This window comes from Ursus arctos, unplaced genomic scaffold, assembly GCF_023065955.2.
Source record: "Ursus arctos isolate Adak ecotype North America unplaced genomic scaffold, UrsArc2.0 scaffold_24, whole genome shotgun sequence".
Lineage (NCBI taxonomy): Eukaryota > Metazoa > Chordata > Mammalia > Carnivora > Ursidae > Ursus > Ursus arctos.
The window spans coordinates 16,107,617-16,130,604 of NW_026622919.1; the positions used below are offsets into that span (position 1 = coordinate 16,107,617).

Below are 22,988 nucleotides of genomic sequence, written 5' to 3' on the forward strand. Positions count from 1 at the left end.
GAGGGCCAGTATTGTAAGACGCCTCTTAGACCAGCAGTTTTCAAAATGAAATGCAACCCACATGTGTGTCCCCAAAATCAGTGTAGAGGATCTCAGCCATCCATTGATTCAATAAAATGCAACGGAATAGAAAGTATCAACATATATAAATAGTAAAAGTAAATATTGTTTTGCAAAATGTTTATATATCGGGAGTTGGATATAATACACGCTGATATACAATGTATTTCTTTCTCCAGGTCAGGGTCAAACAGGTTGGAAGCCACTATGTTAACACACTGGCTGGGGTGTGAGATTCCTGAGGGCAGGGGCTGTCCCCTCTCGCTTCCCAGCACCCATCCCGGGAGTCACCATGAAGGTGGGGAGCGGGGGGACAAGGACGGGGAGGCAGCAGAGTCGGGGCTAAGAGCACGGGTGTAGACTGGCTGGGACTACATCTCAGCATTGCCTCTTGCTAGCTGGGTCCTGCGGCACGTCACCAAAGCTCTCCAGACCTCACTTCCTCAGCTATAACATGAAGATAATAAAAACCCACACTCACAGGGATGTTATGCAGGACTAAATAAAACAACGCATATAAAGATTTATACATTTATTATTTTAGAGAAAGAGAGAGAGTGGGGGGAGGGGCAGGCGGAGAGAACCTCCAGCAGAGTCCCCACTGAGGACAGCACAGGGCTCCATCCCAGGATCCTGAGATCATGACCTGCGCCCAAATCAAGCCACTCAGCTGATGGAGCCACCCAGGTGCCCCAAGACAATGCACATAAAACCCGTAGTACAGCGCCTGCCACAGGATAAGTGCTCAATAAATACAAGCTATTGTTACGAGATGCTCTATAAATAGCTCCAGGATAAGTTAGTTATGAATAAACCCCACAAGCTTGGCCAAATCCCACGATGCCAGGCACTGACCAGAGCCTATCCTATCCTTCACTTTGAGCTTCCTCTCTCACCCTGGACAAAGGGCAAATGGTGCACCCTTCCAAACACTCTGGGGTATATCCCACAGCTCTGTGTGTGTCTACACCTGAGTACTGAGTGGGGGGCCTGCTGCACTGGAAAGAAATCCAGAAACAGGCTCCATCCTGGGTCTACCACTAGCTAGCCTTGTGCCCTCAGACCCTTCACTTCACCCCTCTGAGCCTTGGTTCTCACCTGTTGGGTAAAGGGGTTAGGAGACATGGTGTTTTCAGCCCCTCCCTGCTCTGACAGCCAGCACACTGACCCAGCACTGTGTGGGCTCCTGAGAGCTCCTTACTTGCCAGGTTGGGGGGACGGGCCAGAAAGCTGGAAAACTCTTCCCTGGGCCTGTTTCACAATATTTAGGCCTTCAGGTTCTCAATCCTCGCCTCCATCCCTACCCACTCCCTCTCACAACCATTTCCAGAAGTCAACCGAATAAACCATACCAATATCCCAGGAAAACTGGTGTGGTTTTTGTTTTGTTTGAGGTTTTTTTTTTAAAGATTTTATTTATTTATTTGAGAGAGAGAGCACAGAGCAAGAGAGAGTGAGAGAGAGTGCAGGAGCAGGGAGATGGGCAGAGGGAGAAGCAGACTCCCCACTGAGCAGGGAGCCAGATGTGGGGCTCCATCTCAGGACCCCAGGATCATGACCTGAGCCAAAGGCATACACTTAACCAGCTGAGCGACCTAGATGCCCCGAAACCGGTGTTAACATTTATTGAGAACTCACTGCCTGTCAGGCTCTGCGAAAAGCGCTTTATGTGGATTCCTGCAACCCTCCCGCTTATGGTTCTCTCATGCTGGAACTATTATTATTATTTTACAAGTGAAAAACCTGAGACTTGGGGACTTCACAAATGAGGAAGCCAATCTTACAAGAAAGAAATCTAAGGCTTGGAGAAGTTAAGTAACTTGCCCAAAGTTCCAGGGCTAAGAATGGCAGAAGTGAGGTGCTGACTAGATTGTCTGACTGAAATGATACTCATAAAATGATGGTTTGTATTAAATGCTGTGTAGAGTGAGAACCAAGGCAGAGAAGCAGAAGTGTGCAAATGACGGTCCCAGAAAGACCACGCCTCAGAATGCCCAGGTAGGGAACAGAAGGCAAGATGGGGATGTGGAAGGTGAGGGAAGGACAGGTAACGTTCTGCCTCCTTAGTCCCTGCAGGTGACTGGTAACCATATTTCCAGGGGAGGGATTTGGCCACAAGGAACCATCCACACTCAAAAAATCAGGACTCTGTAGCCTAAAACCCCTACCTGATGCTCTAAGTCTCTCTCCCTCCTGCCCTTGTCTGATAGGCTGAAAGTCTTCCCCAGGTGGGTGGGAGCATGACAACCAACAGTGCTATAGACTGAATGTCTATATCCCCCAGAATTCATATGTTGAACCCTAACCCCAAGGTATTAGGAGCTAGGGCACTGGGAGGTGATTAGGTCTTGAGGTAGAGCCCTCATGATGGGATTGGTGCCCTCAGAAAAGAGGTCCCAGAGAGCTCCTGGACCCCTTCTGCCATGTCGTAGCCAAAAGACAGCCACTATGACACAAAATTGGCTGCTACCTTGATCTTGGACTTCTCAGCCTCCAGAACTATGGAAAACAAACATTTGTTCTCCAGCCATCTGGTCTGTGGTATTTTTGTTATAGCAGCCTGAACAGACTAAGGCAAACAGCATGAGGACTCTCCTGGCCCTGGGGAAAAAAGCTTCTGGAAGCCAGCAGCTTCCTTCTCTCCAGTTCAGCTTCCTAAGTATGAGGTGGATAAATGGCATCGGCGATGGGAAACAGTGCCTCAGACTTAACCTTCTCGGCTCAAAAGATTCCAGTGGGGACATCATGGATCCTCCAAGTCTCCAAGAGAGATGAAAATGCCCTCCGTGCTCCCAGCCCCGCCCAAGGACAGCATGGCAGAAGGGAGAACTTGTGGGCCCTTGGAGTTTTTGTGCCAAACTCCTCTTGCTGCCCCTGCAGGGCTCTCCCAACCCTTCTCCCTCAGGAAGCAGTCTCCTGCTCCCAGCACTCCCTACCTTATCTCTAATTCCAGCTGCCCACAAAGCCCCAGGGAGAAAACCTCCCAAAAAAGGCAATGACTGGATAGACCAAGATGCATGGAGGAGCTGATCCTTTCCAGGGCCAAGCCAGAGGCTGAAGGGAAGGGAGACCAGGAAGCTGAATGAGAGCCGCAAGGCCACTGTGTATCTTTATTTTTTATTTTTTTTTAAAGATTTTTTATTTATTTATTTGACAGAGATAGAGACAGCCAGCGAGAGAGGGAACACAAGCAGGGGGAGTGGGAGAGGAAGAAGCAGGCTCATAGTGGAGGAGCCTGACGTGGGGCTCAATCCCAGAACGCCAGGATCATGCCCTGAGCTGAAGGCAGACGCTTAACCGTTGTGCCACCCAGGCACCCCCACTGTGTATCTTTAAGCTGCATCAGTAAAGGTGGAGAATGTTCTGGAGGGGGTTTCCTGACTCCCTGCTTTCCAATGTGACAGTGCTTATTACAAGAAGGTTTGAAGTGCTAAACCCTGCTGACAGTCCTTATGGTTTGTTATGAATTTCCTTAGAAATATAAACACTGAGAAACAAAAACTGTTTCCCTCCCTCCCTCTATGGTCACTGACATCAGAGGTCAGGAACATAACAGGCCTGCTCTTCAGTCACGCTCTCCCCGAAAGCCTTCTGTCCCAGAAGGATACCAAGGCGGTGACCTCAACACACTTGGGCAACATTCCCTTTCTTAATTACCCAGACTGGGAAGGTAGAGAAATGTCTCTAGGTTACTCAGAGAAACAACTGGAAGGAGGGAGGAGGAATGTCAAAGCTCCAGTTCCCAGTGAAACCGGATATGACCCAAAAAAGGGCAGAAATAACCAAGACCCAGGGGAAGATCCCGAGCACAGAGGTGGGAGGTTCCAGCCCACGCATGGTGTGAGCTGAATGCCCTCCCTCTCCTGGGAGAGTGATGCATGCTATTAGTCCCATTCTCCATTCATCCCATTTTGGAAATTGGGAAAGTAAAGCATGAAAAACTGTCATTATCTTACCTATCTCACAGGCTTGGTCAGGGGGTCAAAATATGAAAAAACCTCGATATAAGTCAAATATATTCAAATCCTTTGATAGGATATAAACAAATAAATGCATATGGAAGGTGACCCTTTTCTACTACTACCATTAAAATTATACTATTATTGCATACTCTTTTCTTGGAGGACAAGGGGCAATAGGGCCTGCCACTTATTTTTTTAAATTAACATTGTTTTCTTGATGGACATTCAGTGAGGACAAGAAATCACAAGAACATACAGAGAAGTGTAGAAGAGACAGAAAGAAGGAGAGGAAAAGAAAAGCACTTTGATATATGCTTATTGGTATCCATACCCCCTTGCTTATGGGGGGAACGCTTTCAATGTTATACTTTTATTTTTACAACAACAAGTTGAGAAAAACTCTCAAGATGGGGCGCCTGGGTGGCACAGCGGTTAAGCGTCTGCCTTCGGCTCAGGGCGTGATCCCGGAGTTCTGGGATCGAGCCCCACGTCAGGCTCTTCCGCTATGAGCCTGCTTCTTCCTCTCCCGCTCCCCCTGCTTGTGTTCCCTCTCTCACTGGCGTCTCTCTCTCTGACGAATAAATAAATAAAATCTTTAAAAAAAAAAAAAAAGAAAAAGAAAAACTCTCAAGAGAAACATTTAAACTCTGGATATAAAAAAAAGAGGAAAAGCAGGAGAGAAGTGAGAACAAAATCATGTTGTAACTAAAAAGGAAATAAATAATGGCCCCACACCTGTCCGCCACAGATGCAGAGAAGAAATAAGTCTCTCCCATTGGAGTCTTCTACTTGGCTAGACCCAAACCCATTCTTCTTTGCTCATCCTTGGCTGTCAGGCCGAGTGTGGGCTGGTCCACCTTCTGATGTATACGCAGAACTACGTAAGAGTTCCTAGTATTTCCCCCATCTTAGAGTCGCCAGACTTAGTAAACATTTGGGACATACTTATATCGAAAAGTGTTGTTTAATTCAAATTTCACTGGGTGTCCTGTATTTTATCTGGCTGCCTTAACTCCACCTTCATCCACCATGACCCCAGATCAGCCCCTTTGATCAGCAGTGTTTGCCAGACTTGCTATCATAACAACCCATTCCAATGCAAAAGGCCCAGGATCCATCCTAGGAACCTTTCTATTTAACAAGCACCCCAGGTGATTCTTAAAACCAGGCAAGTTTGGAAGGTTCTAGATTCCAACATGGCACTAGTGAGGCCAAGACCATGAGTTGAATCTCTGTGTGATCTTGGCCTCTTTGCTACATTCACAGCCCAGAGGCAGTACACCACCCCCACCCATATCAGTATGCAAACCCCCCCCCCAAGAACACACCCTATGCAGATGGGCCCAAAACTCTGCACTCATCCACTTTGGCTATGTTTTCCTATTACCGGGCCAAGCACTTGCTATACACACCCAGAGCTGCTGTCCTCTAGGACCAAGAGAAAGCTGAGCCCAACCAGTTGTTTTTCCAGGCACTGCCAACCCCGCCTGTGACAGCCACGGTAGGGGAGGCAGAAGCAGAGGGCCCTCTAGGGTCAATTATTCAACAAGTCACATACAAAATGGCCCAGCCGGTTCACTTCTGGTTTTTTAAGTCAACGGCCAAGACACTTTCAGCAAGTTGAGCTTGGTCTGTGCAGGGAAAGCCCTCAGGAAAAACAAAACAAAACAAAAAAACCCAAAAAAACCCCAGCAGTCATGTTCAGGTTACAGCCCGGGATTCCCACCTCCCTCTCCTCCCTGGAGGAGCCTGGCTGACACACTTTGCCCTACACTGAGCTCCTCCGTTATCTCTCCTCCCCTCCTCCTCCTTTCCCAGAGATAGTTGCAGTCATTCACTAAACCCTGGCTTCTCCCCCCACTTTCCTGTTTATATTCCATGCTCCCAGAGAATATCTTACTGGACCTTCTACTTCTACTCATCGGTTTTCTTTGGTCCGCGATGCACGCGTTTGTTCCCTGACTCACCCCCACCTCCTCCCCACCATTCCTAGGCAGGACCTACCTTATGCTTTGATCCCACCCTGCACCTTTTCCCCATGTCCTCCCCTGGTCTGCCCCAGGAGACAAAATTCACTATGGTCATCCATAAATACTCTACACTTGCCTCTCCAAAATCTGGTCACATGACCTATGGGCTTTGTCTGGTTGGGCCTCCACATACCTCAGCTACAGGGCTGGTCCCTGTGCAGATCAAAAGGGGTGACGGAGACTCCAAGAGTATGTTTTCTTTTTCCCCAGACCCCTCTCAGCCACACTTGCCTGCCTTTTCTCTCACTCTGGGTTGAAAAGGAGAGAAAAGGAACGGGGAGCATCCTCAGAGTAACACTAGGGCTTCTCCCCTGGCTACCCATCTGCTCCAGCCAGCTTCGGGCCACCCAGTCCAAGAAGCTCTCCCTTCCTCGAGGACGCACTTGCAGAACGTCAACTTCCTTACAAAAGCAGCTTACCAATATTATGATGGCAACCAAGGGAAGGAGGATATGGCAACTGAGAAGGGAGGAGGCCACATCACACTTGAGCAGCCAGCTCAGCCCAGAGGGGTGGAGAACCTGGGGGGGGGTGGAGGGGATGGATTCACCCACCCCCTCCCCACCCCTCACTCCCAGCCCCAGGGAATGCTTCATTTGCTAAATGAAGTCAATGTGGCCCAGATGTTGGGCAGCTGCCTCTGGAAGCAGTTCCCGTGCTGAACTGTACAGAGGCAAAGTAGTGTGTTGGGCTGGCCTCCGCAGTTCTGGCACTCCTCCTGTCTAGGGATAAACACAGCCTCCCAGCACCCCCCCCCCACGCCCCCACCAGCCTGCCAGGGAGGTTGCCTTTTTAGGAAACTCAGCAGATTGGGAAGAGAAGCAAAGAGAATGAGGAGGCTGGATTGGAACAGTCCGAAAACTGCAGAGGGCAGAGACGTGCTGCTGTGACCCAGAGTATGCCTCAGGTAGCCTGGAAGCAGCCTGGGCCAGGAGTTCAGGTAACCACCTGCTGCGGGCCCACGCCAGTGACTCAGCCTCGGACTCTGTAATCACTGGAATCTCTCCAGCCACACTCACCCCCCGGCCCTCACCAGCTCTGAATTCCCGTCCCAGCCACAAACATAGCCATTCCCTCAGACACACTCATTCCCTAGGGCCCCAGACACAACAAACCCTCTGCCTAGACACAGCTAACCCCTTCCTGTCACCCTCCTAGCCTCATCAAATTGGCCCAGCACCTTCTTTCATTGACACCTAAGAGAGGGAAGGAAGGAGGAAAATAAAAAAAAAGAGAGAGGAAAAGGTAAAGCTGTGGGGGCCCAAACATCAGAGGAAAAGGGAAGAGAATAGATCTTCTGACTAAACATTCCCCCCAGGGAAGCACAAGATTTCTCTTTTATTTGCCTTTTAAAAACTCTGGGATGTTTATAAGCCAGCGTCCCTTCTATACCAAGACCCCTTTGCTGCCTCTCTTTTTGATACCTGAAGCCCTGCTTTCCTGGGGTGCCCCACCCCAACAAAAAGCAAACGAAGTGTGGTAAAGAGGGATAATGGCTACAGTGAGACCAGGATCCTAACCAAATTGGCTCACGCTGGGGGCCATACGACAGAATCTGGATGGCGTTCCCAGCAACAACCCCATGACAGCTCCCTTGAACATCCATCAATGGGAAGACTTCACCTTAGCTTTGCTAAGAAGGGACAAGGGGCTTGTGTATTTAGCAGGGAGGAGATGCCCCTCTGGGTCCATTCCTGCACAAAAGCAGCTGAGCCTGGGGAAGAAATAAGGTCAGATGTCTTCTTACCTCATCTGAGCACCAGGCACACACAGGACTCACAGCCAGACATTGCTGGCAGGAGCGGACGCCTCGAGTGGTACAGATGTTGGATACTGCAACAGAGACAAAGGCATTAGCACACAACTTGGCCTGAACGGGGTAACTGGCCTGCCCCATCCTTCCCAACTTCCCCAAATACCCAGAGTTATAGCTCGCAGAGGCACGCAGCAGGTCTGAGCATACCACAGACATTCACTAACCACAGGCTGTGTGGCAAGGAAGAAAGAATGAGAAAGGTCAGAAGAAACTCATCAGCACCCTCCCTGATGAGGCCCCAGTGATGACAAGTGCTGGAGCAAGACTGAGCCTTGGACCCGAAGTGTCAGGTCATAACTGATGGATAGGCCTTAATTAACAACTGGTTTGACACCTATGTGATACATAGGAAAATCTGAGGCCCAGGACAATGCAACATGTCCTCTCTCCAATTACTCTAGTGATCACTTCACAGGCCCTACACGGGGACCCAAGGCCCTGATGCACTAACATGAACACAGCCTAAATATGCTGGGGGGGGGGCGGGGGAGATGTTCCATGGGCCGGCCAGGACAAAGCAAATCTTCTGAAACCTGCTCGAGCTTCCCAATAGCTTCCCGATATCTTCAGGTCAAGGTGTAGAGTGGTCCAGGGAGAACTTCAGAAATGTCAGAAAAGGCTGACTGAGATAAGCTGGAAGGACATGGATTGGAGTTAAAGGGCCCGTATTTGAATTCTGAATGCTCTTTACTAGCCGCATCATGACCTTGAGCAATTCACTTAACCTTCATGAAATGGTAATATCTACCTCACAGGATTTGTGCACTTGGTACATGACAAAATGCCATTCAAATGTGAACAGTCTTCACACTGTCAAAGGACAGAGAAAAAGCTGGGGGGAAGAGCAGAGACAAACAGAGAGACCAAAATACCCAGAGTAGCCTAGCCAGAAGCAAACCCCAGGCACTTGCTTGGACAGAAGCTCTCATCCTCCCTGCTTCCCCTGGCTCACCCTTCCTGGGCTCAGCCAGGTAAACCTCCTCTTTCTGCAGTGCCCCCAGGAAGGCCTTTTCCAAGATAAGGAACAGACTGAGGAAGATACATTCCCCCTCATAAGCCAGGTCCTTCATCCAATTTTCTAAAGTGGTCCCTTTGCCCCCAGCTGCTAAGACCAACAAATTTATTTTTAGGAAAATCACCCTAATCAATGGGGTGTTTTTCCAGTGCCCCCAAAACTTCTCATCAAGCTGAATGTCTCAGTCCATTTTCCTATAGTGTGACTGAACTTGCTTCCAACATCGAGACAAAACATACCCAGAAAATGTGTGCATACACACACACACACACACACACACACACACACACACAATTGTCAAGAAAAATTATCCAAAATTTGGAAATAGGCAAAGGAAATACCGGGTGTCCTTTCAATGTAACGCAGGGTGTTGACAAGTAGACCACCATACTTATGGATTACCTGATTTTCTAGAGGGGTATACCTTTGTTTGACCTCTAACGATTAGGATATTTTATAACTCTGTAAGGGCAGAGGTTAACTTGTAGAAAACCAGTAACAATGGAAATGACTCTTGATGAAAACGGTGTACCTGATTCTTGTCCAACAGCAATGCAAATAATTTGGTAGCAAAGGTAACCCTCTGAAGTTAGGGTTTATTGCCTTGTAGAATATTAACCAATTTCAAAACTGTCACATAACTGATTTCAACACTCCTTTGATTGACCAACTATAAATTTCCCTTTCCTGAATTTTCTAGAGATTTTTTTAAAGTAATCTCTCCACCCAACGTGGAGCTTGAGCTCAACCCCAAGACCAAGAGTCGCATGCTCCACTGACTGAGCCAGCCAGGATCCCCTCCCTTACCTGAATTTTCTTGGGAACTAAACATCTTACTGCTTCCCTCATTAATTAAGTTGAATAAGTACTTTGACACAAGTTCATGTGATATTTGTATGGTAATCATACTTTTAACTCTCCAAACATTACATCTTAACGATACCCATCTGAGGGCCCCATTGGGGGCAGAGAGATCTAACAGAAAGGGTAGGTGCCCAATCAGTAGACCGAGGTCTAACTGATTCACCATTACTAACGTGGCCTTAGGCGAGTCATTTAACTCCTCTCGGCCTGTTTCTTCACTCGACTGTTCTTAACATATTACAGTTATTCATCCATCTGTCTTAACAACACTGCCACCCGATAGATTTTAAGCCCCTTGAGGCCTGCCCTGCCCAGCCCAGGCCAGCCCAGGCCAGCCCCAGTCCTTGCACAAAGCAGATGTTCCATAAATATATGTTGGAGCAAATGGAGGGGTATTGGACTAGATCGGTTTGGTTTTGTTTTTTAAGCAACCACGTTCATGTCTCCAAATTATGCCTGGAATTTCAATAGAAAACATGGAAATGGGTTGAAACAGTTCCTTGACAATTTAAACTTTCATTGTCCTCCTAAAAACACCAGAATCATATGTGGAATCCTGGAAGTCCCAGATTTCCTCAGAGCTTGAGTCCATCTCACTTCAAAGGCCTTTCCCAACTCCACAATTCTGTAAGTGGGGTGCTGCTACCAGCCCATGAGTAACCCCTGGGCCCCGGCCTCTGACGTGACCACACCCTCACCCAGCGAGCGCAAGGACTGCGAGGTGGGAGTTAATGGCTATGGTTCCTGGCCTGGCTCTAAGGTTCCAAGGCCACCTCTGAGTTGGGGCAGCCCTCAGCCAGGCACTGTCTATCTATAATGGAAGAAAGGTAGCCAGTCTTCCCAGAGCTGCTGGCTTCAGAAGGCCTCACGGTTCAGAACCCAGGACTCACCCAGAAGGCTTTCTGCTGGCAAGGGCCGCTGGGCCATGTCTCAGCTCCCAGTGGCTCTTTTCCCAGCCAGATGTGAGCACAGCCCCCCTTACTGCCTTACTGAAAGAGCTCTGAGAGGAGCAGAGCCTGAACTATTTTAGGTCTCTCCCTCCCTTCTTGAAGTTTCCATGGGAATCAGCATCCAGGGGATAATTCTGGACAGAAATGCCATCGATTTTCACTGGGGGGGGGGGGTTGAGATTTTCATTCGTTGGGGGGTTGCAGAAGCGCAAGGAGACGTCGGGAAGAGTGAGAAGAGAGGGCCATGGGAGGTATGGACACATCAAATTATCTCTGCAAACTTTTTCCCAGCCTCTCCATTTTTCCATCCATTCATTCTCAAATTAGCATTTATTTGCCTATGAGTCCTTGACTTGTAGCCACAATAGAAATTCTTGCCAGATGGGAAATAAATAACAGCAGGCCCCCTCGCAGTGAATGGGCGGCCCCTGACCCCAGAGGATGAGACAAGCTGCTGGGATTTGTTCTTTAGGAAGTCAGGCCCGGGGAGTCCTGTCAGCCAGTTCCCTTTACCTCCTGTCTCAGTGAATCACAGGTTGATTTCGTGAGAACCAGCCATTCCCCCACGATACCCCCCACCAAGACCTGCCACCAAGGGTAGGTTCCCTGGATTGCAGTGGCTAAAAGTGCCTGACTCATCAGAACTCTCTGCGCCTGGGCCATGCCGATTCAGTGAGCTGCGTCTCTGAGGCCACCCCTCCCTCCTAAACATGTGGAAGGAGTTTGGGCCTCTGTTTCCAGTCATTCATAAGGCTATGTTCCTGCTTAGCCTCAAGGGCCCGGACTCAGCCCCGTGGGAGTAGGGGCGATCCTCATCAGAGCTTCTGTCATTGAAAAGAATTAACAACCCCCCACCACCCATTTCCTCTGAGGGTTTAACCAGAGCCAGGAAACCAGGTGGACTGGCCCTGGTCCTCACCGGGTGGCTCTAAGGATTCAACGAACCAATCCCTGTCAAACTCTGGGCACCAAGGGCGGGCACACAGAAGGGCTCACTACAGTCAGCTGCTGTGCTCCAGGAGCTCTCGCTTCTATTCTGTTTGCCCTCGCTGTTTTTATCCTGAGTCCCCAGCTGTTTAAGGCAGGTGAATGTTTTACTTTCTTCTTAGTTTTTCCCTGAAGCCACCCCGTTGTCTGTCTAGGACATGACACACATGGGCAGTGGTGGGAGCATGGAGACGGGAAGCACCAGACGAGGGGGAAATGATCAACTGTCAGATCTAACTTCTAAATGGAGTCAGGAATATGAGTGTTCAAAAATCCAATCTAGGAGAGCCGACCAAGAAGAGGATGCCCGTGAGATAAGATACACGGGACTGCCAGCAAGTTTGCCTGGACAGCAGAAGGAAAGACTGTGGTTTGGCACATCAGCCCAATTCACAGAACCAGAAGAGAGACAAAGGATGGGAAAAATGGAGGGAAAAAAAGGGGAACAAGGAAGGGAGTTGGAACAAGTGGAAGTCATAATGCGTCAATGAGAGCTATTTTGAGGACGCGCTGTCCAATGAGACAGGATGTCAGAAAGCAGGAACGGGCCACCCTCCTGAGGCCACGGAATTTCGGGAGAGCACTCAGTCAAGGGGCGAGGTGTTCAGGGGGAAGGGAGGGTGATGCCCACTGCATAGTCTACGGACTATCTCCCTCTCTGCCAGAGAGGAGCTCTGGCCTGGCTGACCAGCCCTGCTGCTGACCCTTGACTGGGCACTTCCCAATTAGGTCCATGGGGACACGGGGTGACTCAGGCAGTGCCTGACCTTCCATTGCAGTCACCTGGCTGAGTGAGTCATCCGAGAACAAAACAGCTCATGCTCACTGCCATATGGGTTCATGAGTGGTTTCTCCAGAACAGGCTGCAAAGAAAATTTATTTTATTTTTGTTCCTTCATCACATGTAGCAGCTAAGGAAGGGGAAGGAGATGGGAAGAGTGGAGTTCAAGGTAACACACACCTCTGAGCATAAAGCTCCGGTAAGCGTTACTCAAAATGGCAGGCAATCTAAACGACAGCATTTCACCTAAGACCATGGGTGTAGAATACATCCTAACTTCAGACGACTGCATTTCACCATACCTAAGACCATGGGTGTAGGATACATCCTAACTTCAGACGACCGCATTTCACCATACCTAAGACCATGGGTGTAGGATACATCCTAACTTCAGACGACCGCATTTCACCATACCTAAGACCATGGGTGTAGGATACATCCTAACTTCAGACGACCGCATTTCACCGTAACTAAGACCATGGGTGTAGAATACATCCTAACTTCAGACGACCGCATTTCACCTAAGACCATGGGTGTAGAATACATCCTAACTTCAGACGACCGCATTTCACCATACCTAAGACCATGGGTGTAGGATACATCCTAACTTCAGACGACCGCATTTCACCATACCTAAGACCATGGGTGTAGGATACATCCTAACTTCAGACGACCGCATTTCACCATACCTAAGACCATGGGTGTAGGATACATCCTAACTTCAGACGACCGCATTTCACCATAACTAAGACCATGGGTGTAGAATACATCCTAACTTCAGACGACCGCATTTCACCTAAGACCATGGGTGTAGAATACATCCTAACTTCAGACGACCGCATTTCACCATACCTAAGACCATGGGTGTAGGATACATCCTAACTTCAGAGATTTTTTAAAATTGTTTCAAGCACATCACCGTTAAATATGGTATATAACATCAGAAGACACTGGTGTATAATCTGCCTTTACCAATATTAAAAATGGGTTATGGGTTGAATTCTGTGCCCCAAAAAAGGCCAAAGTCCTAACCCCCAGTAGGGATGACTGTGACCTTATTTGGAAATAAAGGTCTTTGCAGATGTAATCAAGATAAGGTCCATAGCGGAGGCCCTAACCCAATATGACCGATGTCCTTGTAAGGGGAAAATACCACGTGAAGACAGACACACAGAGAAAATGCCACATGATGACAGAGGCAGAGAGTAACCCAGCTGGAAGCAAAGAACGCCAGAGTACCAGCTACACCAGGAGATAGGAAGCGGCAGGAAGGATTCCAACCTGAGTCTCGGAGAGAGCATGGCCCTGCTGACACCTGGACTTCATATTTCTAGCCTCCAGAGAGAATACATTTCCACTGCTTTAAGCCACACTGTTGCAGCCCTAAGAAGCTAATACAAAAAGGGTTTGCATTTCCATAGCACATATGACATGATTTTGAGGAACATTGCCCTGAAATACTTTGTATGATTAAAACAAGCCATCCTGGAATGAAAACTGCTACAGTTACTCCATCTACAGATAATGGGGAAGTGGATACTCTGGCTTTATACTTTTCTACTAACATATGTCAGTGATGTTGGCATTCGTTCATTCATTTACTCAACAAACAGTCATTGAGGCAGAGAAGTGGCTGGAGTAGTGCGCAGGGACCAGAACGCTAGGAAGCTATAACATGGGAGCGAGCATGGCTCTCATTCTCCATGTGATGGAAAGCCACTAGGGGAGTCTGGGCAGAGGTAAGCAAGAAAAGATCACCCTGGTCACTCAGAGGAAGGCAGCCATAAGGAGAACAAGAGGAAAAGAGACCAATTAGGAAACTATTACCATAATCCAGGCAACAGATGGCAGGGATTTGGATTGGGAGAGTAGCGGGATTAATAGTGTGGTCAAACCCTAGATATGTTCCAGGGCCTTACTGACAGATGGCATGCGGGACATGGCAGAAAGACAGGACGGAGTTTGCCCCCAACAAGTGGATCCCCTTGGACAAAGTTCAAATGTTTTGATCACTGGCCATCCCCTTTCATTGACTCTTCAGCCAGTGGGCCCTGCCCTTGTTAAGTGAAGCCAGGTCACACGTGGTGATCATCTCCAACTGGGTTAATTAGGGAGCCATGTGCAGACCACTGCAGAAGGCCCGCCTCGGACAGAGTCCTGTCTTCCATATGGCTGTCACATAAAATGAACACCCAGTCCCTGAGCAACACCGTGGGGCAGCGGCGGTAAAACCGCGAACATGATTACTGTGTAACAGTGGACGTGGTGGGGAAGACATGCAGAGCCACAGGCAGGAGATCTCAAGTCCAAAGCCACGTTGCCATTCCACTGGCTGTGCAACCTCGGGCAGGTCCTGCCATCTCCCTGGGGCTCAAAGGTCCAGTGACTCCAAGGACTCATAATTGCTCCCTAGTATTTAACAGGCTTAATGTAGCCACATCCGCCTAGTATGGGAGACCCCAAACTGCTGCTTCCTTTCCCTGTGCTCCCAAATATGCACATCATCCTTACCTCACCTGTTGTTGGGATTAAATGAGATAATTTATGTGGAAGAACCACCTGCAGTAGAGGCCCAGTCAATGTCCGCTTCCTTCCACCTTGCCTTCGCTCTAACTGCTTCCTGCATGAGGAATGCCCATCCTCACCCCCACCACGGTCCCACCTCAGGGTCAGGGACCTCTGATAGGATATGCTGAAGAAATCACGGGCCAGGAGACAAGAGCCTCCAGGGCTAGACCCTGTCAATACCCCGAAACGAGCTGTATGATCTTGGGCAAGTCATTTCAACTCTCAACATTTCCCCTTTTTGCTTATCTGTAAAGCAAACAGTGTTGGATTAGAAGATCTTCAAGGTGCGGCCAGCCCTGGAAGGATTTATTCCAGCCATAAAACATCACAGCTGACTAATGCTCAAGGAAGCCCAGCATCCCAGGATCCAAGACCCCACACACAATGCACAAATGTCCATTTCTTCCTAATAGCTTAGCAGAGACTTGATTCAAATGCTGCATCTCAAGCTCTGGAAAATTTTGTCAGCACAGGCCCCACCTCCCATCTGACTCACTCAGTATAGAGAAGAAGCAAGCCCGTACCAAGCTCTGTTCGGGGTCTGGCCCAGCAGTGCCCTGTTGGTGACCTCCTTGGCATCCAGCACTCCAGTTCTGCCACTTCTCCTCCTCCAGTTGATGTCTGGTGGGTATGGACAGCAGGCAACAGTGATGCCACCAGTCCTTATCACTACCCCCCCAAACACCCCCGCCCCCGTCTTAGTAGGAAGGCAAATTGTTCCCACCATTTTGGAAGACAATTTGGCAAAACCTATTAAAATTTAAATGCAAAATATGCATGTCCTTTGACCCAGCAGCTTTAGTTCAAGAAATTGAGCCTTTAGAGTGCCTGGGTGGGTCAGGTGTTAAGCGTCTGCCTTTGGTTCAGGTCATGATCTCAGGGTCCTGGGATTGAGCCCCACATTGGGTTCCCTGCTCGGTGAGCCTGCTTCTCCCTCTCCCTCTGCCTGCCGCTCCCCCTGCTTGTGCTCTATCTCTCTCTGTCAAATAAATAAATAAAATCTTTAAAAAAAAAAAAAAAGAAAGAAAGGAATTGAGCCTGTAGAAACACTTGAACAAAGGTGCAAACAATGAACGAGGCCATCCCCCACAGTTTTATTTGTAGTAACAAATAATTAGGAATGATCTCACTGTCTGCCAACAGGGAATCAGTTAAGAAAATTCTGCCACATCCATATAGCAGTATGCCTGCTGGCTAGAGTTATAACTCTTAGGATAAATAATGGAAAGATACAAACTGACATAAAACGATGCTTAAGATATATTATTGAGTGACAATGATCCTGTTGTGAATGATCCTACTTGAGAAATAACAGGATAAATAACTGTTTGTGGTGACATATATATATAGGAAAAAAACTAGAGTAACGGTCAATAGCATTTATCTTTAAGGACAAGCCTGTGAGGGACTTGGTACTTTCTGCATTATTCTATTTCTGCACTGCTTGACTTTTTTTTTTTTTTACACCACAGCCAAATTACATTTGCAAGCTAAAAGAAAATTAAAGCTAATTTTAAATGTCCTCCGTCCTGTCTCACTTTCTACCCTGGCATTCATCTAAGAGCCTGCCAGACTTCCTACAACACGGCCCACCTACAACATCGAAGTCCTGTAGCCTCTTTGAATCCGAAATTCGGTGGGAACGCCAGAAAATACGTGGACCCACTCCCTTCAGGAACCACCCAGAAGAGAGCATGGGACGGTCTGTTCTCAACCTATAGAAGAAGTCCGAGAGCCGAGACACCATGTCTGCCTCCATCTCAAAGAGGTGGTCGCCACTGGCCAAGGCGGCAGAAGGTTTAAGCTAGAGGAGTCGATCCCGCGTGATGGCTAAAACAAGGGCTGGGAACCATGAGTGGATCTCATAGGCCTGGGTTTCTCTACCCAAGAATCCCAGTTAGCAAAGAGATTAAGGTTGACTATAGGGACTTTTGAAGTGGCTACTGGACGTGCCTTCTGCCAAACTTCTGGAGCTCTCCTCTGGTGCGAAGTTTTTCAAGTCTGTTTTTAACTATAGACCTCCCTTTTTTCCCCCTCCAAAGAAATCTTTACATGGAGTTCCATGTTATGAATTAGTTAAAAGAAAAACTTCTTCACTTGAAAGTGGGGAGGGGCAGGTGCAAACCAAAGACTCCCCCTCCATCTCGTTCCACTTTGCAGCCCCTGAGACACCAGGCGCCTGAGGCCCAGGGTAAGATGGCTTGTGCACAATCACCCAGCAGACAGATGAGAAAGCCCGCACAGGTGGGAATCGAATATGGGTTTCTCAGTTCCTGACCTGCAGATCTTTTCACACCTGAGGTTTGGTTTTTTTCTGCATGAAAGGAAGTGGCTTTTGTACGTTAAAAACAAACAAACAAACAATAATAATAACACAAGTTTAGGTAAAGGACTACAGACACACATGAGGATTATATATACAAGGAAGAAAAGCTGAATAGAACACACCATGGCGGGGAGAAGCACTTGGGTGGCTCAGTCTGTGAAGCATCTGCCTTTGGCTCAGGTCATGATCCCGGGAGCCTGGGATCAAGCCCTGCACCGGGCTCTCTGCTCAGCAGAGAGCCTGCTTCTCCCTCTGCCTCTGCTTCTCCCCCAGCCTCCGCTGCTCCCCACCGCTTGTGCACTCCCGCTCTCTATCAAATAAAGAAAGAATATCTTTAAAAAAAAAATACACCATCGGATTAATAGTGGACATGATGGGAGAACAGAATTAAAGGGGAACCAGTCATTTTACTCTCCAGCATTCAACTTTCTTTAAAAAACAAAAGTTCACCTCATTCTCTCCCTGAATGTTAGAATGTCTTCACCATCTGAACTAAGAAATGCAGGGGAGGGGTGCCTGGGTGGCACAGCAGTTAAGCGTCTGCCTTCGGCTCAGGGCGTGATCCCGGCGTTATGGGATCGAGCCCCACATCAGGCTCTTCCGCTATGAGCCTGCTTCTTCCTCTCCCACTACCCCTGCTTGTGTTCCCTCTCTCGCTGGCTATCTCTATCTCTGTTGAATAAATAAATAAAATCTTTAAAAAAAAAAAAGAAATGCAGGGGAGAGGGTAACTAATCTTTTTGTGGCAATGTGACTGAAAACCAGAAAGGAAGACGTGCATTTTCAGAGATGCTACCAAAAATTTTTTAAAGGTAGAATAGCCCCAGGTTTACTTAACAGCTTCTGGTCCCAAGGATGATGACATACCATTTGGCCACAAAATATGCATTGCTTTCCAGACCAATAATAAAACTGCAGGATGCTACAAAATGCTCTCCAATATCCTGAAGATATTACTACTTAGCACTTGGGAAATTGAAGGGCTTATACGTGGCCCAAATGCATTTATCCAATTAGAAAATTTTGAAATTGAAAGTTGCATCCGGGTTTAACGGATATAGTCCCTCTGCTTCAGGGATAACTGTCTCAGCACCCAAGGAAGATGCACTAGCCTTGGATAACCCCTTAGCAACAACAGGGGTGAATCTCAAATGTGTCTTGCTATGTAAAGAAGCCAGACTTTAAAGACTACATGCCCTATGACATCATTTATATGACATTCCATAAAAGGTGGATCTGTAGGGACAGGAAACAGATCAGAGGTTGCCAGGAACTCAAGGTGGGGATAGGGTACTGATAACCAAAGAGCTCAAGGGAAACTTTCAGGCTTTTGGAAATATTCTTTATCGTGATTATGCTGATGGTTATTTGACCAAATGTGTCAAAATTCAAAAAACTGTACACCTAGAAAGGATGGGTTTTATTGCATGTAAATTATACCTCAATAAATATAACTTTAAAAAGAGTGTTCCTGGAGATACTATGTGCATGGGGAAAAAGGCAGATTTTAGACATTTTTTTTTTTTTTGGCTAGAGAGTTTCACATTTAAATAAATGGCAGCAGTTTACGCAATATTATTTCTCTGTTCCCACCTGCATTGCCACTCACAACCTGAGTTCCTTCAGGCCTAATGATGTTCCCTTTCATGAAGGGTCGGGTTTTGGGGGAAGGAGGGGAGGCCATGGGGGAAGTGGCAGGCCAGCTCTGTGGGCGGCAGAGGGGGCTGGGTCAGGCCAAGTGGTTTATCCTTGAAGCTGCTCAGTCACTCCCCCAGTTAATTATCTGTCTGCTGACTCACGAGTTGTGGTTCCTGTGGGCATGCTTCCTGGCTGTTTCTGCCAACAGAGGCAGAAGGATTCGTAGGGCTGGGAGGGGATGATAACCAGAGATCCTGAATGGGGTGGGGAGTCGAAGAGGAGGAATTTCGATTAGGAAATTCCAGAGTCATATCCATTCTCCCCCTCCTCACTGTTGCCTCCTTGACCCATCTGATGCCGTCACCAGGAAACCTCTACCACTCACAGTTTTGAGGGGAGTAGAGGAGAATGCTTCCCTACTTTGTGTCTTCTCCCAGGAGGGGGAGAAAAAAGCAGAGAATTCACAGAGCGTCCCCTGAGAACAGAGGTCTAAGGCACCATAGTGCCGAGATCCAAATGTGCAAGGAATTGGTGGTCTCGGCTGTATTCTACAATTCTCCAGAATGCCCAGATGGAGCATTTGAGGACCCTCTGTGAATGGATGCAGATACTCAAATATTGGGTTTCTTACAATGAGGCACAATACCTCTAGACGCTTTCTCATAGCGTTGCTATGAAGAACTGGGCCTAGAGCACTGAACAAAATAGACATGTCCTTCTCCTCACAGCACCTGAAATCTTGTGAATGACTTTTACTTTCCTCTTTCCCGGAGACAGAACTTAAGGTTTTCTAGTCGCTAAAGCAAATATATGAGCCTCTTCCTCCTCAGTCTCTTCTGTGGATTCTTGCTGGGTGAGAGTGGCTGAGATATGCCAAACGACCAGTGGGGGAAGGTCACATAGGAATGGGAAAAGGGACCCCATCGGTCTCATTCTGTGAGCCCAGGCTGCATTCATGTGTGAAGCAGTAATAGCTCTTGTCTCCAATACATGGATAAGAATAATGGCAATAAGAAATGCCACTCACTGGATGCTTATTTTGTGCCTTTATCTCATGTAAGTAGCACAGTCATTGAAGTATTGTTTTCTCCACTTTACAGATGAGGAAACTGAAGTCCCAAGAGATTAAGTAACTTGCCTAAGGTCACACAGCCAATAAGAGGCAAAATCAAGAATTAAACCCACCTCTGGCTGGCTTTAAACCGTAACTATCCCTTTCCCCAGCCAGCAAGCCTTCCCGCCATGTCTCTCCAGGCAGAGGGCTTCATTTGGAGAGTTTTCAGGATATAAACTCAAGGAGGAGAAATTAGCACTGCAGCTCAGAACTAATCAACTTAGATGGTGACAGCAAACACAACTTGCTATCCCTTAGGCCTCAGGTTAGAATGCAGACTTACGTAGGTGGAAGCCACAAAACCCAATATCTCTTGGGTGAAGCTAAAAAGATCGTCTTTGTACATAAATTCCAAAACTCAATTCTACTCTCAAATGACCTCTCCTCTCCCCATCCCAGACTCTCCTCTTCTGGGATGGCCTCTCTGTGCCACCACCCAGCTCCGTCTGTGTCCCTTCGACACCGTGTGTACCAACACCCCTCTTCTACTCTCATCCTACCACCTGCTTCCCCAGGAATCCAACAACACCTGCAACCCAGCCACCAGCCCTGGAGGAGGGGATTCAATAAAATCAAAACTGTTCTTACTGGGGGCTTCTTGCTCAGGAGGTCTGACTCTAGAGCCCATGCTCTGAAATACTACTCCAACCTGCTTCTCAGTAGGCGTCTGGGGCTAGCTCAGCACAACCCATCATCAGTACAGCTGGAATCATCCCAATCACAATGACGAATCAGTGAACAGATCTCCCAAAGGATATTGCAAACTAAAGTATGTCAAGGCAGTGGAATCCTATATGGATCATTACAACTCTGTATTCAGATCAACAAAAAATACTAGGAGTGAGGGGTGGAGGGACAGACACCAAAATAACAAGTACACTCTTCATCTTCACTAATACTGAAACGTGCACCATGCCAGGTTCTCTCTTATGTTACTTTACTTTCTTCTAAGACTATAGGAAAATGCAATGATTAGACTCAGAAATCATTCAGAAATTCAGAAAGTTGTAGAGGTGAAAAGAAAAGCAACAAATGTTTTAAGTTCATGGAAGCAGGCATCTGGAGGAGATGGCTCCACTGAGCCCATCGACACCACGCAGCATTGAACTGGGTCTCTAACCCCTCCAAGGGCACAAGGCTGGAGATCCGTATTTTGGTACCAGGGTCACTAGGCTGCTCACTGTAGGCTGAAGACATCAGCTGACCTCTTTGAGCATCTATCATGTGGGAAGCTTCAGCAAAAATAACAGCCCCCTATATATTATCTGTAACTCCTTCTTCACCAAGATATCATTTATATATTGTGGTGATGGTTTCATGGGTGTATATGTATCTCCAAACTCATCAAGTCATATACATTAAATATATACAGTTTTTTGTATTTCAATCATACCTCATTAAAGTGTTTTTAAACGATATTGTTGCCTTGCCCTGTGTAATCACTTACACAAACACACACACACAAGATCTTGAAGGCAGTCATCAAAGTATTTCTGAACAGCTATCTTTGATAAGGACTTCTCACTAAATCTTACTTTTTTAATACCTTCTGCGGGATTTAAATTGTCTTACTACACTTTTCATTAAAAGTACATATATGCACACTTGTGCGTCCTCTGCAGGGGAACGCCCCAGAGGAACGCGAGCCAGAGTTCCCTCCGGGAAGGTCACAGGGCTCCGGAAGGATCACGGGCAGCATCCCTGCGCTGTAATCTCCTCTGCCCCTCCACCCGCTCCCCAGGACCAATGAGGCTGAATGCCAACTGTCTTGGCATAGTGCGTGCAGCAGCAGGAGAGACAAAGCCAGGGACTCAAGCCAGTTCCAGGGACCCTTCGTGTGGCTCCTCGCATACACTGGAGGTTTTTCCGACGCGGGGTCTGTCCCGGAAGCAGAGGCACCGCTGCCACCCGGGGACACTGTAGGAGACAGAGCCCTCACCCTGCTCCGAACCGCTCCCCCGGGGAGTCACTAAAGAAAAAGACTACGAGAAGAAAAACTTGGGAGAAAGTGTAACACAAAGAGAGAGTAATGTCGAGAAGCTGGCACACCCGCGCGCGCTCACACTCTCATCGAGCGGCTACGACCACATCCCGCTGGCAGCGCGCGGGAGCAGCGGGAAGAGCCCCGGGGAGCCGCAGCTCGCGGTGCCCACCGCGGCCCGCCGGCCTCCGCAAGCCCCAGCCCACCTGCGAAGCGCGCCGCCGGGGCGATGCGCCCGCCACACCGCGCGCGCCCAGGCCGCCCCGGGCGGGCGCCTGACTCGGCTAAAGGCTTCGGCGTCCCGGAGCACCCGCCCCGAGGTGACCTCTCCCCCGTCACGGCGGGGCCGGCCAGGTTCCCGGCGGCCCCAGCCTGGCCCCGCGCACTCGGAGCGCAGACGCGCGCGGCCGGCCGGCGGGTTGCCCGGTTCCAGGTCCGCCAACTCGGGCTGCGGCAGGATGCGCCGCGCGGGTCTCCGGGGAGCCGCGTCCCCGCCGCGCGGGAGCCTCACTCACCACCGACGCCGACGCCCGCCAGCGCCCCCAGCACCAGCACCGGGGCCCACAGCCGCCGCGCCCGCATCTCGTCCGCCGCCACCGCCGCGCCCGCCCCACAGTGAGCGGCGGCGCCCACGGCCACTTTTCCCGCAGCGGGAGGGGGGAGGGGACGCGGTGGGTGGGACGTCACGGGGCGGGCCGCCGACTCGCGCTTCCTCCCGTCCCGCGCTCCTCTGGACCCTGCGCGGGGGAGCGCGCGGTGGGAAACCGCGGCCCCTCTTTCCCTGCCTCGCCTCCGCCCGCCGGGATCCGCCTGGACCCGCAGACCCGGCGAGGCTGGGACGGCAGCGGGGTCGTGGAAGCGCCCGGACGCTTGGTATGCTTAGAAAAACCGGGAGC

At 48.9% G+C, this 22,988-nt stretch overlaps 1 protein-coding gene across 3 annotated transcripts in view; it reads right to left on the reverse strand.

Annotated features, from left to right (window-relative positions):
* Positions 1-22,738, reverse strand: part of ITGB3 (integrin subunit beta 3) — a 49,778-nt gene extending 27,040 nt beyond the window's left edge. For 2 of the 3 annotated variants that reach the window (XM_026512548.4, XM_057318016.1), the window contains exons 1-2: positions 22,608-22,738; positions 7,800-7,885 (exon numbers count right to left, since the gene is read on the reverse strand). In XM_026512548.4, the coding sequence (XP_026368333.1) occupies positions 7,800-7,885; positions 22,608-22,674 (153 nt within the window). In that variant the 5' untranslated portion in view covers positions 22,675-22,738. Of the gene's footprint in view, positions 1-7,799; positions 7,886-22,607 lie in introns of those variants that run through there. The other variant, XM_057318017.1, reaches the window with a different exon arrangement.
* Between the last annotated feature and the right edge of the window lie 250 nt (positions 22,739-22,988).